Genomic DNA, 15215 nt, shown 5'->3' on the forward strand with positions numbered 1-15215 from the left:
CGGCAAGATGTGTCACTTGCCGGTGGGAATTGAGCATAGGGCGTACTGGGCAGTCAAGGAGATTAATATGAATCCTCAAGCCTGTGAGGGAGAGAGGAAACTGCAGCTCCAGGAGTTGGAAGAATTGAGGCTTGAGTCTTACGAATCAGCGATGTGGTACAAAGAAAAGACCAAGCTTTGGCATGATAAGAATCTCCGGACCAAGGAACTGCAAGTTGGGCAGAAAGTTCTCATGTTCCAATCCCGGCTCAAGTTAATGCCTGGTAAGCTGAAGTCCAAATGGACTGGACCATACACTATTGTGAGTCTTAGTGCAAATGGAGCAGTAGAGATCCAGGGAAGTGCTTCAAACTCAACTCCTTTTCTTGTCAACGGTCATCGTGTGAAGGTATTTAGGGATAACTCGGAGCTGTGTGTAGTGGAGGAAAGGCCACTACACGCACTCCCTGATATCGCCCGATAGGTCTAGGAAGAGAGTGTTCTTAAGAACTTCCTAGGTCCAGTATCCAAGAACTTTTACCATGACCTGACCTAGGAATCGTGAGAACACTTGAACACAATTTGTAAATATTTAATTATTTTCCTTAAATCAAGAAAACCCAAACAAATCAGAAAAAAATAATCTTCCAAAAATATTTTCGAAATACCAGACTCCTTGGGAATGTTTTTGATATTGTCATATTCTAGACCTGGGGGGGTCTGGCGTTTCATTTTTCTAGTTTGATTCTTTTTTTATGTGTAGTTCTGCAGAGAGTATCTACTGGCGCAGGGAGTTCAGGAGCAAAACATTGGAGGGAATTGGCACCAGTTCAGATTTCAAAAAAAAAAACTAAAGGGGCACCTTTATGAGGAGACATACGGTTGCTAGCGTCATGCCTGCAAAACCGTCCTCGTCCATACCCATCAGCTAATAACCGTGTGCTGCTTTTTATTTTTCATTACTCACTCTCTCTCTACATTCAAAAATCCCCAAAATTTCTCTTTAGGTTTTCTTTCTCTAACCCTAATCGAGAAAATTCCGTCTGAGTTTCTGTGAAAATTTTGCAGCATTCTTCATGGACAACAAACAGGGTGCCGGAAGTACTTCAGGACTCGCCGATTCTAATACGGTGGCGTTCATGGCTGACCTCCTACAAAAATTTGGGGGGCCAGAAAGGCGATGGAGGCATTTGTCATGTTCGCGGCTGTGATGGGGAAATTTGTACCGGCTGTTTCAACATCTGCCGTACCACCCCCACCGGAAACTTCAGGGGTTTCAACATCCCAACCGGAAGCCGTCGTAGAACCTGACACTGCCGTCCCGGAGACAGCCGCCGCAGAAAAGCACGAAGAAGAAGCAGATCTGGCGGCAGGGCTGGGATTATTGGTTGTAAGTGAACCCAGGTTAGATTCTGTCGCTGAGAGGAAATCCCCTGTTTTAAATGATGAAGTAGTTGGAGTTCCTGAGGGGTGAACCCTGTGTTTGCCGCCGTGGATTTTGTGGAGAAAGTAACCCTACCAGAATCTGTGGGTGTAGATCTTTCTGTTGTTACTGATAGTCGTACAGAGGGGGAATCCCCTGTTTTGGAAAAGTTTGGAGGGGGGGAAACCCCAGTTGTTGGTAGTGATGTTCCAGAGGGCGACGAAGCCCTAAATTCTTATAGAAAATTAGCGGGGGAAACCCCAGAAGTGGTTGAGGGTGCCGAAGCCCTAATTGTTGAGGAAGATGTCAAAGAGGGGGAAACCCCTTCGAAGTCCGTGGGTATTGGAGCCCACGATGAACAAGAGTTGGTTGGGGTAGAGTCCCCTGTTTATCTCAAGGGGGCGACCCATTTTATGTCTGACAAGGGAGAAGCCCTCGTTGCTGATGCTGAACAAGAACCAGACGGCGAAGGGATGACTTTGATGGTAGATCTGACTGATGTCCCCAATGGGACCGATTCACCAGTTAACGCACGGGAAGCAAGGAGGCAAGCTCGTCGAGGTTTACGTGATGAAATAGAGGAACACGTCCAGCGGACAGAAGCAGGGTCGCTGGATCTAGAGCCTGCAGCTCCTGACCAGGTAAACTCTCCTAGACCTACTAATGGGGAGAGCGACAAGGAGGAGCGCCGACACGCGGTCGAGAGGAAGAGGAAAGGAAAACAGATTGCTCCTTCCTCGACCAAGAAAGCAAAGGGGAAGTTCGTTGAACCCTCTCTCCCTCCACCTGCTAAGGTACCGTACGCTGCTGAGTCCGGAAGCCCTGATGGGTCCAGTGACTCCGAAGAAGAACAAGAGGTGGAGCTCAACTTTGAGCCGAAAGAAATCTGGATTACTAATGAGTTGCTGAACGAGATGAGGAAGTTCGCGGATCCAAAACGCACAGCAATATACACGGAGAAGAGTGGTTTAGGAAAGGTTGCTAAATCCGGGAAGATGTATGACTCGGCGGAACTAAAGGAGATCTAGAGGCAATCGACTTTGACTGGTTGCTAAAACATAGCACCCTTGAGGTTCCGATAGACTTGGACCGGGAATTTTTCTCGACTTTTCGGTTTAAATCTACCACCGACTTGGATGCCGATTCCATTAACTTCCGGCTCTTCACCGAAGAACATGTGATGAGCATCCGTGAGTGGACCTTACGGATGGGTCTGTTGACGCGTACAGAAGATGACGAAGGATTATGGAACGAGAGAATGGTCGGCCCACCAAAGTTCACGCCAGGTTTCAAAGCGCAGAGAGCATGGGAGTTCTTGACCCACCCGAGGGTGGGTCAATTTAAAACTAGTTTTTCGAAGGCCCACCATATCGAGAACAGGATCCTGAGGTTCGCCCAAACCTTTATTAGCTATAATCTGATGGGCACAGCTAACAACGCATTGACGACTCCCGACTTATACTTTACCTGGTGCATGGCCACGGGTGTACGTGTCCACTTGGGCTACTGGTTAGCCCAAGCCTGCCACCAAGTAACTGCCAACCCTTCCCGGCATCTATACACATGCCATCTTCTCGGGGCTTATCTACAGCGGAATGTGATCATGAAGATCCGCAAGTCCTGCCGAGAAGTGAAGATGTGTCTACCCCCAGAGGTTTTCAACATGGATTACTTCTTCAACAAGGGGCTGCTAATCACGCACGGGAGGGATGTCTGTTTTTATGAAGTTGGTAAGTCGGAGTCCAGATCAAACAGGAGCAAGAGGTGGCGGGAGTGAAGGAAATTGCTAATGTGGATGAAACCAGAAGATCAGTCGTGGAAGTTGAAGAAATGAGGAAATAAGTCGGATGGATGAGATCCGAAATTAAAATGGTGAGAGAAGAGATCGTGGCCCTACGGGGCAAAGGAAAGGACAGTGCTGAAAGTGAGAGAGTACGGAATGAGGTCACGGGAGTAAGAACGGAAGTACACAACATGCGAATGGAAGTTGGGCAAGTTAGGGAAGAGATCGTGGCCCTTAAAGGGCGTGTTTCCGATCTAGTGGCTACATCAGCCAAGTATACTGAGAAGATGACGGAGGCCGTCGCACTGATGATGACGATGGCAAAATGGTTTAGAAGGAAGTTCCCAGACGCACCAGAGTTGCTTCCTGGACCTGGGAGCACTTCGGAATCACCGGGGCCGGGAAGTTTACCTCTTCAAAAGCTTTCCCAACTGACAAAACCTCTAACCGCCCCCTCTACCAGCAAGTCCGTGACTGTGAAATCAATCCCCAAATCCGTGACCCTGAAGAAGACTGTACCCATACAGACAGCAGAGACGACAGAGAGGCCGGAATCGCCGGCGAGAAAGAAAGCTAAGGTGACCCAACAGGCCATGCTGCCCAAGTCTGGCTCCCGAGGGGGCCAGACCCCGAATTGAACCCCCCCAACCCAAGTAACTTTTACTTTTCATCTTTTATTGCTTTCTGTTTTTATTTTTATGTGCCAGTATGCTTGTTCTGTACTTATGTGTTGCAATTTCCCACACTTAGCCCATTCTTTGGTCTAAGTGTGAGAAGGGGTTGTGCCGTTTTGCATGTTTGGTTTTAGTTATTGAACTTTCTCCCACTTAGCCAGGTGTACGGTCTAAGTGTGAGAAGTTTGTTTTGTTTTTAGCATGTTGTTTGTTCGTTTTATGGTCTGTTTTGTGTTGTTCATACTTCCCTGTTTCCCCCCTTCACTAGGATAGCTAGGGGGCAAGCTTGAGTGAAGTGGGAGGGGGAGGGAATAGGTGCAGTATGTGAATAAGAGTCTTAGAGTCTTCAGTTTTTTTTTATTTTATTTTTGCGTGTTGCATGAGCTAGTGGATACAATAAGGCAAAAATTCCCTTAGTAAGAGCAATTGAAGAAAGAATACACGTTAACTTTGATGCCCTTTTCCTTAATAAACCAAAAGCGGTTTGGATGAAGTGAGGACGATAGAGGATGCTTTAGATAACCTAGCTGTGCAGCCCTACTATAAAAGTGAGTTATAAGCCTAAACACTTTGAGTTAACATGTAAAAATGGGCAGCCACTTGATGCTTAGGGAGTAGAGTACAAAGGAGGAAAAATGGGTTATGGAGGAATAAGCTGGACGAAGTCCAGAACTGTTGGTATAAGCTGGACGAAGTCCAGGAAGAGGAGGTATAAGTTGGACGAAGTCCAGAGGAGGAGAAAATTGAAAAAAAAGGGGAGGTATAAGCTGGACGAAGTCCAGGGGAAAAAAAGAGAGATGATAGAAAGGAGAAACTCTCGTAACCCAACGCATCAGTGCTGTAACTTTAACTTTGGAGCGTTTTGGTCCTAACATCCCTGGTGAGGAATGAGCGATCGAGCGAACCTAACCGCTAGGAAATCCATAGGCTTCTTGACAAACTGACGGACCGTTTAGGTCGACGAAGGAAAAGGGAGGATTTGAAGAATTTAGACAATCAGAGAGAACTTAAGCTTGTGGGGACCGTTGCCTAAACGTTGAAACTAGTGCATGCTTATTTGTTGTGTTTTGTGTTCTTTGTGTGTGTTTTTTTTTCTTTCTTTTCTGAATCTGTAGTTGTCTAGGTCTAGGAGTCTGTTTTTGTGTTAGTGTCTTGTTTATAGAGTCGTTCTTGGGAACCGTGCATTGAAATTCGCCTTATTTCTTTTTTCTTATCTTTCATACTTGAGGACAAGCATGGTTTAAGTGTGAGCAGTTTGATAAGGCTAATTTCATGCATAGGTCTAAGGGAAAAATTCGTGAATTTACAGGGTCTAACACTTGTTTTAAGCTAGGTGTGTAGGAAGGAATCCGCCAGGTCCAGGAAGGGAAGGCGGTAATCACACGCCCGAGGAAACTGGCGGATAAGTGAACAATGTGCGAAAAATTGCTTGACGGAGGAAACCTCGGAGTTGAAGGGTAGAATAGAGATTTCTACGAAGACTCTAGAAGGTTATGTCAGCATCTATAAAAGGGAGAAACATGCACGCTGGAGGGACCTTCTCGGTTGGAGGCCTCGCTAACAGCCTGTAGCTTAGTTCACTTTTCACACACTTGGGTTCTTTTCGTGGAGAGATTCAGGGTGACGTACCTTGGGTTCACATCTAGCTTTCTCACGTTTTCGACTGGGTTGTAACACCGTCCTTCTGTGGGGCGAAGAAACAATTTAATTTCCGTTTTCGTACTTTGCTGATTTCGCCGAGCTTCGTTGTTCGAAGCTCGGACCTCTGGTTGTTTTTACCATTTATTCCGTCTTTTATGCAAGTTTTATTTTCAGTTATGTCGATGATGTTGATTTCTGGTTTTGCTGCTATGATCTTCTAGAATTTGAGTTAGTTTACTTGTTTTGGATGCGTTTCGCAATTGTTTTCTGAATTTATGCAGGTTGTGGTTTGATCTGGGTGATCGGAGTCTGTTTGTTGATGAATCGGAGAGTTGAGTTCGCTGGTGTTGTGGAGATGTTGGTGATTGTTTGAATTCGGAGTTGATAGGGATAGATATGTGAAAACCGGAGTTGTAGAGTCGATTTTGTCTGTTGTTGGGTTCAGATCGCTTGGATCCGGAGTGGATTAAGCTTCCGACGTGAATCTGAGCAAGATTGATTAAATTTCATGCCTAGTTTACGTGTTTTCATTTCATTTCGCCTAGTTTACGCAGATCTGATGTATTTCCGGTTCATGGTAAGTTTCCAGCATCCAAATCTTTATATTCTGTTCGAATCCAGATATATGCTCTTCTTTCTCCATTTGCGTGCTTGAATCGGTTAGGAAATTTCATGTTGCTGTTAGTTGGAGCATAAGTTTGTTATTTGCAGCTTTGGCCGTACTTACTATATTTGGAGTCATGGTCCCCGCCGTTTTATTCTCTCTGTCTAGTCTTAATTAGTTAGGCGTTTACTCAATCTAGGAAGTAAAATGTGTCTCTCAGTATTTAAGTCTGATTCTATTTTCCTTTCCGTGTCCTAGGTCTAGCATTTACATTTCATGCCTAGGTCTAGAGGTAGTTAAAATTCTCAATCCTTTTGCGTGGCAGCAGCCGCTTGTTTCCAGAGTTTCTAAGCACTACTTCACGAATCCATCTTCGTGGGATCGACCCCGCTTCTCTATACTAATTTATAGTATTCGGGTTGAGGGATTTATTTTTGAAGGGGAGTCGAGTGTGTCCAACGACAAAAACACTGTTGTTCTCTTGAGTTCCTGGACCTGGTGATCCGGTGGATTTAAGGAGCGTGGTGTCTTGACCGAGCACTTGCTTTAGTTTTCTCTGTGCACACTTGACTTACTTACTATCACTGCTTACACAGAAATCACCCTTCAAAGACTATTATGAACATGTTTTGATTTATTGAATTAAACATTTTCCTAACTCTTGTGATTGTTTTGCTTGTTCTCGTGCTTTTATTGTTCTTTTGTCTGGCCAACTTTAGAACTATGTCCGTCTAACTAGATTAATCAAGAGATAGCTAGTTTTACGTGGTAAAAGGAATGAGTACAACATATGTTTTAAGCACATTGTTGGTAACAAAACACATGAATTCAATGGTGTAGAAATATCTATACAAAGCCTAGATTACAACTTAGAGTCACATAGATAGTTTAGCCTAAACACATGGTGGAATTTGCAATAAAAACCATATGAATCATGCTCTCTATGAGTGGAATTGGGATTCAGAGACGGATCGTTGAAATATTGGCCGGAATTTCTTCCTTCTCTTCTTCCTCATCTCCTTCTCTCTTTTCCTCTCACTTTTCTCGTCCAAATCTGTCTGAATCTCCCCCAAAAACTGCCTCCAAACTATATGAAAACTGAATTCAGCGGTTACTGCGTCTTCGTACCCGGCCTATAGGGCAGGAAATTCGTCCGGCCGGGTGGCACTTTTTGAGGGCTCACTGGAACGTTTTTCTCATTTTTTTTCACCCGGCCGGGTGATTTTTTAGGCATGAAATTCACCCGGATTCACCCGGCCGGGTGGCTATATTTCAGCCTATTCTGGACTCTGACGCAAACTGGGCAGTCTGTCAAATTGACCATTTTGCACGACTTTCTTCAATGACCTTTGTGTTCATCTTGAGCTTCATTCCATGTCCTGTTTCACCAATCATTCTACTTCCTACACCATAAAACATATTTTTGCGAGCATCAAACCATATAAATCATGTAAAGCAATGAGAATAAAGATATACTATTTGATTCACCTCAGGATGCTTTAACACTTAATCGACTTTAACACTTAATCGACTTTAGGCCATAAGCTTGACTCTTCTTATCAACCCTTAAACTGCAGTTAAGCCTCTCTTTTTTATTGACTGAATTGAGTTTTAATATTCGAACATATATGTGTTTGTGTACTGTTTCCTATGACTTTCAAGGACATGAATTAGCCCAAACTCTTCAAATAAAAAAGTAGTGCTTATAAGTATTTTATAGTTTTGTACTTATTTAAGGTCACGGCCATTTTTAGTCCGTTAACAAAATAATCATGATTCATAATTAAGGAAAACAAGATGTTAAAACATTCAAAAGTTTGCTCCAATTTATGAAATCGATAGAATTAAAAAAACTTTTCATGATACCGCATATAAACTTGAAAATTGATACTATTAAAAAACTACAAATATTTTCCTGAAATGTCATCAGAGTCACCTCTAAGTTTATAATATGAAATTATAGTATATGTTTGTGAAAGTTCTCAGTGCTTTTATTGTTAAATCCATTTTCGTGAATCAGTGTAAGTTTCGTAGAGTACTTTTGAATTTCATGAGTATCATGAAATTGAAGATATTGTACAGCTCTGCATTAGATGATTTGGCTTGTGATTTATTTGTGCTACTTTTTTCTACAGTATGTTGTAGAAGTTGTGTCTATTTCTATATATTGCATTATGTATATTGGCTTCCATTAATGATGGATCCAGGTGGCATCTCAGTTTTTGGAGTTGCCGTCGATCACATAGTCCGGCATCTCAGCCTCAATCCTTCGAGGGTGGGGTTCAATTTCGTTTATTGCAAGAGACGGCTCCATGCTGACTTTGTCTTCTAATTCTAACACCGATGATGACCTTTTCCACAGTGTCCGACCCATGAATTCCATTTTCTAAACCATTTCATAGTCCTCCTTAATAAAAAATCAAAATCTCACGCTACAGCCAACACCTTTTCTACTGTGTCCGACCCATGAGTTCCATATTTTACTATGCTGTTTTATCTTATTTAAAAATTTTAAGTTCTGCATATATATTGATGGTACCATACATCTATACACGCCATATGTGACATAGAATTAATACGAAATTGGAGCATGACTTAGAAATTAAAAAACATGTAGACTAAGCATGATTATGTAGAATAATCAAGTTCTTATTCATTCTATTCAGTGGGACAACATTTGAGGAAATTATGTAATCAGTCTCAACTTTCTATGATTATTTTGCAGGACCAGATTCACATAGCAAGTTGTATATAGTGGATGGAGAAAGAAGGACTTGATTTACACTTGAGAGAATATGTAGGCAGTAGGCACACACATGAAACTCTGGGTATGAATAACTTACACATTTTTAAGTAAAACTGCTAAATCAAGAGCTTTTTTATATACTACTATTGTAGTTGTATTCTATAATAAAGTGTACTATATCTTTTAGTCCTCACAATCGAGGGGTTTGTGTTTTGTTGCATTGAATCAGGGAAAATTTTCATACAGAGTATTATACAAGATTCTCTTCCGGATTGTGTAATAGATTCCACTTGAAATTTCGTGTTTTTGGTTTTTGATAATAGTATAATTTTTATGCATACATGAAAGGGAGCTAATTATTGCAGGCGGGTACTTAGTAGTATATGAATTATGAACTAGATGTCTTCTCCGGTTATGACATGCTATATGTGGTTCAATTTCAAGCTTATTGTTTCTTACATAATTCGATCAAATGCAGTTCAATTTAGATGATCCTCACAAACAAAACAAAACAAAACAGTTCAGTTTAGATGAGAACTTTTCCGCGGTGATTAAAATAACCTATGAAGTCTATAAATTGTTTAGCTTTTAACTACAAAAGTCGAATTTTACAAATTTCTAGTAACGATATCAACTGAGCCAACTTGTACATAATCGGACTATCAGGTTATTGCAGCTATTCGATCACAAATTATTTGGATTGTAACTTTTTCGGATTAGAAATTCTGAATTGGAACCCAAAACTTTTGGATTTTGGACTAATCTATCAGGCCAATTGGCCATGCAAACATTAGTGGTACTCTTTTTTTTAAAACTAATATATTATCTTGATAATTCTCTATTTGCAACGTCAAATGAATACATTAATAAATGTCATTTAAACTCTTAGAATCCCTCATTCAATAAAAATAGAGACTTCAACGCGAAATTGATAAGGTGTGCGATAGAAATAGAAAAGTAGTTGAAATAATGTTAGTAGGTAGTGAAATCCACATCATTAATAGTGTAATTTATTGTAAAAAACAATATTAAAAAATAAATGAACTAATTTGGGAGTGCAGACTAAAATGACAAAAATAAAATTTTAATTAGATGAATGGAGTGATCCTTCCGTTCGCCAATTAAAGACACACTTTGATTCGGCACGAGTGTTAAGAAATTGTTTGACTTTATATAGGAAATAAGTAAAAAAGTTAAATGGAATACCGGTCTCATTTTTTTATAACTTTCAAATTTTAAATCAAAATACATTTTTACATATACTCCGTATTCTTAAAATATATTATACTCCGTGCTCTCTTTGTCCCACAAATGATGACACCTTTTCCTTTTTGAAAAGAGCTTCACCTCATATTAATATAAATATATTATTTTCTCTCTCCTCTAACACATAAAACATCTCCTAAAATCTAATGTCATTTTCCAAGTATGTCATTTATTATGAAACGGAGGGAGTATTTATTTCGTTTAGCCTGAGTTCTAGTACAACATAAAATGAACAATAATTTAAGAAAGAGATGGAATACTAAATTTCAAAAGATTGAAAGAATAAATATTTGAAAACTTGATGAGAACTCACTTATTTTTAATCAAATCCCATGGACGTCAGGTTATTTTCGTGAATTATTCAATTTAAGGTCAATTTGGTTGAATTTGCGGATTAATTCACTTTTGGATGCGCACTGCACACGCATACATTTCAAAATGCCTTCACCTTAAATTCAGCACTCGTCACGTGAACTAAAACACTAGGGTGTTTAGGCCCTCAATAGTTACAAGTGTTAGAAGGTGTCTACATGCTTTTGTTCAGCATAAAACTTCTACAAATAACAAACGAGAAGGTGTATATGAAGGAACAAATGCTAAATGAAAATATGCACGAATCAAACGGTTATATCAGAACATATAGATATAAACAAACAAGAGCGATATTGACAACGCAATCAAATGATATTTCTGACAAAGAAAAGCAAAACAAAACTGTAGTAGAAAACAATGAAGGAGAAGCCGTTTATATAGTTTATGTTAAAGCCTGAGGGTCGAGAACCACTTGTTACCAGAAACTTCATATATTGAAAACATAATCCTACTACATTAACAATTCATCATAGAAGGTACATCAACAGATGCGAAGGATTATACATATTCAAACACTAAAAATTCCTCTATATCCACTCAGAAGAATAAAAATTAATGATCCTAAACAGGCCAAACATATGGGGCAGACAATAGTAGATTAATCATAAGGAACCCTAACATTGACATGAATCTCTCTTCTACTTAAAAATTAGCTACTCAATTCCTTTCCCGACTAAAGAATCTTCTTCAGCCATCAACAAGAAGAAATACCATATTGTTCAGCTGCTCAGCGCTCAACCCTGCCAAGGATTGCACAACAACTCAGTCCGCACTAGCTATACATATCTGCATAATTGCCAGAAAATCACAGCTCGGAAAAATCAAGGACAAAAGTATACCAAATGTAGATAGATGGTAATACAAACAATTAGATGTTTTCCCCCGAGAATATGCACAATGCAATAGCCATAATCACAATCTGAAATTGTTCCTAATTATACATCCACTTTTAACATATAATACCAGAAGCCAAACAAGCAAGGGCAGATATATTAAAACAAGTTGTGCTGAGACGTAAATGACATACTCAATTCCAGAGCTAAAGGGTTCATAAGTCATAACTCAACAGGTTACCATTTCAATCATAGTACTGAACCTACAGTATCCCATCCAGCATGAAATGGCACAGACATAAAATACAGAACAAAGAAGCAAGGACAAAAAACATTGTTCAAACAATATATTTTATTGATCTAAATATTTAATCTTTCAGAGACATTCAAAACAAATGTTACGTAGTGACAACAAAGAATGAAGCACAGTGCAACACTAAATTGAAATTAGCATCATTAGTCTATAATGATGTATTCAACTAAATGTTACTCCGTACCAACTAAGAAAGTTCATCAGCCATCAAAGCTAAATCCAGACTCCCTCCCAAAGAATATTGTAAGATGGAATTAAATGCCCTACATCTTGCAACTAGCATTTATAGTCCATCAACCCCAAAAACTGATGATTCATCATATCTCAAAAATGCACACATAATCCTTTAGAGGCCAAAACATGCTTTAATGTTCAAGAGCAATCTTTTGGAAGGGAGTTTCCAGCACGATGACTTGAGCAATTTCTAGTTTCCTCGATAATCCTAATATCAACAAGATACACCGCTGGCTCACATAACAAAATGTGCCAACCAATTCTCATGCATAACTAAAACAAAAGACATGCTAGCTATCAACAACTAAAGACTTCAGATTGCAGGTTCGTTCCCATCTACCTACATGATCAGAGGAAAACCAGAATCACCAAGGTAATACGAGCCGCAACCTGAACGGACTTATTCTTAATTGATGCCAAAGTATGCAATTTCATTTATATACTCAGCTAAGTAAGAAAAGAGAAAAGGTACACATAGAAGTAAAAAGGCACAAATTGGTAGAAAATTAACTAAATCACGATGTATAGCAATTATACCATCAGAAGATCCAGGTCGTTTTGCCCGCTTGACCTTCTCTAACTGGACCTGTGTATCCATAAACAACTGCATCCTTTGAACCTCCAAATCTTTAGCAAACTGCATCCTTTGCTTTTCCAACTCCACCAGCTGTCTCTGCTTCATACCCTCTACCTTCTCAAAAATTTCCCCAAACTTCTCTATAGCCTTGGCCAGTCTCCTCGTCCCTTCTTGCCCTACCTCTTCCTCCTCTTCAGCACCATCCTCGCTGCCCTCCACCTCATCACCCTCCAACTCATCCTCATCATCAGCTTCATCGTCAGCTGCAGCAGCTGCAGCAGCCATTGCTGAGTAGTTTTTCCTAAAGAACGATTTGTCCATAGCCGGAGACAGCATCGGACGCTTTTGCAGACTAATCGGCGTCACCATTGCAGGAGACATCGGTTTGCGATAGGATAACGGCACAGCCAGCGGCGGAGCAGGAAGAGACAACGGCGGCGAAGATTGAGCCGACGAAATCGGAACGGCGGAGGTGATCACCTTACTCTGCAGGTGCTTGTTGAAATTAGATCCGATCAAGTGGTCCAGAGTGGAGAAAAACGGCCAGGACGACGTTAGGGCTCCGTTAGATTCAGCGATCCTGGTCCTCTCGGTCTTGTACTTCTTCTTCAGAGTATCGATCCGGTTCTTACACTGCACATCGGTGCGGCGCGTCTTCTTCGTATGGCCGTGGAGCGCGTTGACCGCATTGGCCACCTCCTGCCAATCCTTCTGGCGGAGGTTACCTCGGTTGAGCTCGAGGTAACGCTGCCCCCAGGTATCAACGAGCGTGGAAGTGGCCTCCTCCGTCCAGCAGTCCTCGCGGAATGGGCCCTGGCGCGGCGGCTGAGGAGTGGAAGATTCCGTCAAATCGCCCATGGGTAGACGAGGCTAGCAAATCCAATTGAGCGTCGAGATCTGAGAGAGGAAGGAATCGGAAAAGGAGAGGCGGCGGGAGGGGAAGGGGAGAGATGATGATATGGAATTGGTTTGGGGTAAAAAGGAGAGGGATAGGGCCGACTGGTGAGGGGGTATCGGCATCGGCGGGGGGGAGCGCGTGAGAACGACGGTCACGCGAATTCGGCCGAAATGTCATTGGTAACTGCGTCACGTAACGTCTGTGGGTTAGCGATGATTGATTTGATTGGATTGGATTTGAATTTGAATTTTTTGGTGAATGTTTTTGTCTGTGAAATTAAACAACAAATGGTTTGGGCTTATTTTAGGCGGAAAATTAGAGGGAGAAGACGCACGGGGTGAATGGGCCGATGACGAGGAGCGTGGGTTTGGAATTGTCCGGTCATGCAATTGCCGTGTGCTCTTCCGTAATGACGTTTTTGCCCTCCCGGCTCCATTCTTACCTGCCGACGACTAGGGTTTCTTTTTTCATTTATTGTAACCAACGAACTTATACTAATTTATTTATCTTTCAATGCAATTGCCGCTTAATTTTGTGAGGTCGGAATATTAACACTAATGCTACTTATTTATCTCAAGGGCTGACTTTATCTTCACAATATTCGATTATACTATTCCCTCCGTTCCACGTTACTTGAGACGTTTCTTTTCGTTACAAGATTTAAGATAGTTGTACTTAATGAGTTAAATAAAGTAAAATAAAGTAGAAGGGGAAATAAAGTAAGAGAGATGAGAAAAAGTAAAATAAAAGAAAGAATAAAGTAGATGTGGTTAGATGTTTTGTTTTTTTTGCTAAAAAGAGAAATGACTTAAGTAACTTGGGACAACCCAAAAATGATTACGACTCGAGTAACTTGAGACGGAGGGAGTACTAGTAAAATTTACCAATCATTTGAAAGAGATTAATCTATAATCTAATAATGATCAGATTAAAACTATGTAGGTACGAGGTAGCCGACCATATAATATCCTTTTGTAAATTTTAAATATGTTAATAGTTATATTAATGTTCAAGTTATTTCACAGTATTATTTTCTATTTATTCATTTTATTCCAATTTAAGATGTCCTAATCATAAGAAAATTGTATACTTTTAAAACGAATTAAATATTTTTCTAAATTACTAATAAATCATATTAGGCCCAGGTATTCAATTTATTTCCATTTTCCATCTCAAACACGTGGTTTGACAAAGTAAGAGACGTTATATAATTCCACTGCTCCATGATTGGGGTTGGAGAAATTAACACGAAGTATTCAACGAATTTATATAAATAAAATACAACTGCACTTACTGACACATAATGTATTTAGTAAGTTTATTGAATAAGTGACAAACAATTTTTAGTTTTTCTTTCTCAGTTTGTATTCTTTTTTTTTTTCCTATAATAAGTTAATAAGAATAAGGCGAAATAGAATGCGGATGACCGATATCTCTAATGGCATAATATTGGTAGATTTAAACACTACAATTCCATATCTTAGTAGTGTTCACGTAGAAATTTGCACTAGACAAATATTTTTCGTGAACAAACTTTAAAAAAAAAGACAATCTCATTCAGCTGAAGTTTCAAGCAAGTACATTATTTTAATTATAGAGGCGTGGGATGACTTTCAAATAATACAAAAGAATATGGAACAATTACAATGTTCTTTTAGTCCTGTCAATGTATCCAATCAATAGTGGTAAGTAACTCAAAAGGGGGCCATCACCTTCATAAAAGACTACTGCAAAAAAGAATGGAATATGAAGTTAAGTGTATAGGTGAAGCTGCAATTATTTATTCCTTACTTTTAGTTGGAGTTTTATTTTTGAGGATAATGGAAGAGAGTTGACGTGACAATTAAAGCACATGAAATATATAGAATGCGA

The 15215-nt window shown here is 40.2% G+C and overlaps 1 protein-coding gene across 2 annotated transcripts; it reads right to left on the bottom strand.

The window, feature by feature from the left end:
- Window positions 1-10903: 10903 nt before the first annotated feature.
- LOC121745323 (trihelix transcription factor ASIL2-like) lies at window positions 10904-13808 on the bottom strand. Of its 2 annotated transcripts, none has more exons than XM_042139181.1 (2): window positions 12406-13808; window positions 10904-11228 (listed from the first exon to the last, which is right to left on the bottom strand). In XM_042139181.1, exons 1-2 carry the CDS (start codon window positions 13301-13303, stop codon window positions 11176-11178), a joined length of 951 nt encoding a protein of 316 aa, XP_041995115.1. In that variant the 5' UTR covers window positions 13304-13808; the 3' UTR covers window positions 10904-11175. The 2 variants fall into 2 exon arrangements, with proteins under 2 accessions (XP_041995115.1, XP_041995116.1); XM_042139182.1 differs by having other exon boundaries at window positions 10904-11274; window positions 12406-13806.
- Between the last annotated feature and the right edge of the window lie 1407 nt (window positions 13809-15215).

Source organism: Salvia splendens, chromosome 8 (genome assembly GCF_004379255.2).
Source record: "Salvia splendens isolate huo1 chromosome 8, SspV2, whole genome shotgun sequence".
NCBI classification, from domain to species: Eukaryota; Viridiplantae; Streptophyta; class Magnoliopsida; order Lamiales; family Lamiaceae; genus Salvia; species Salvia splendens.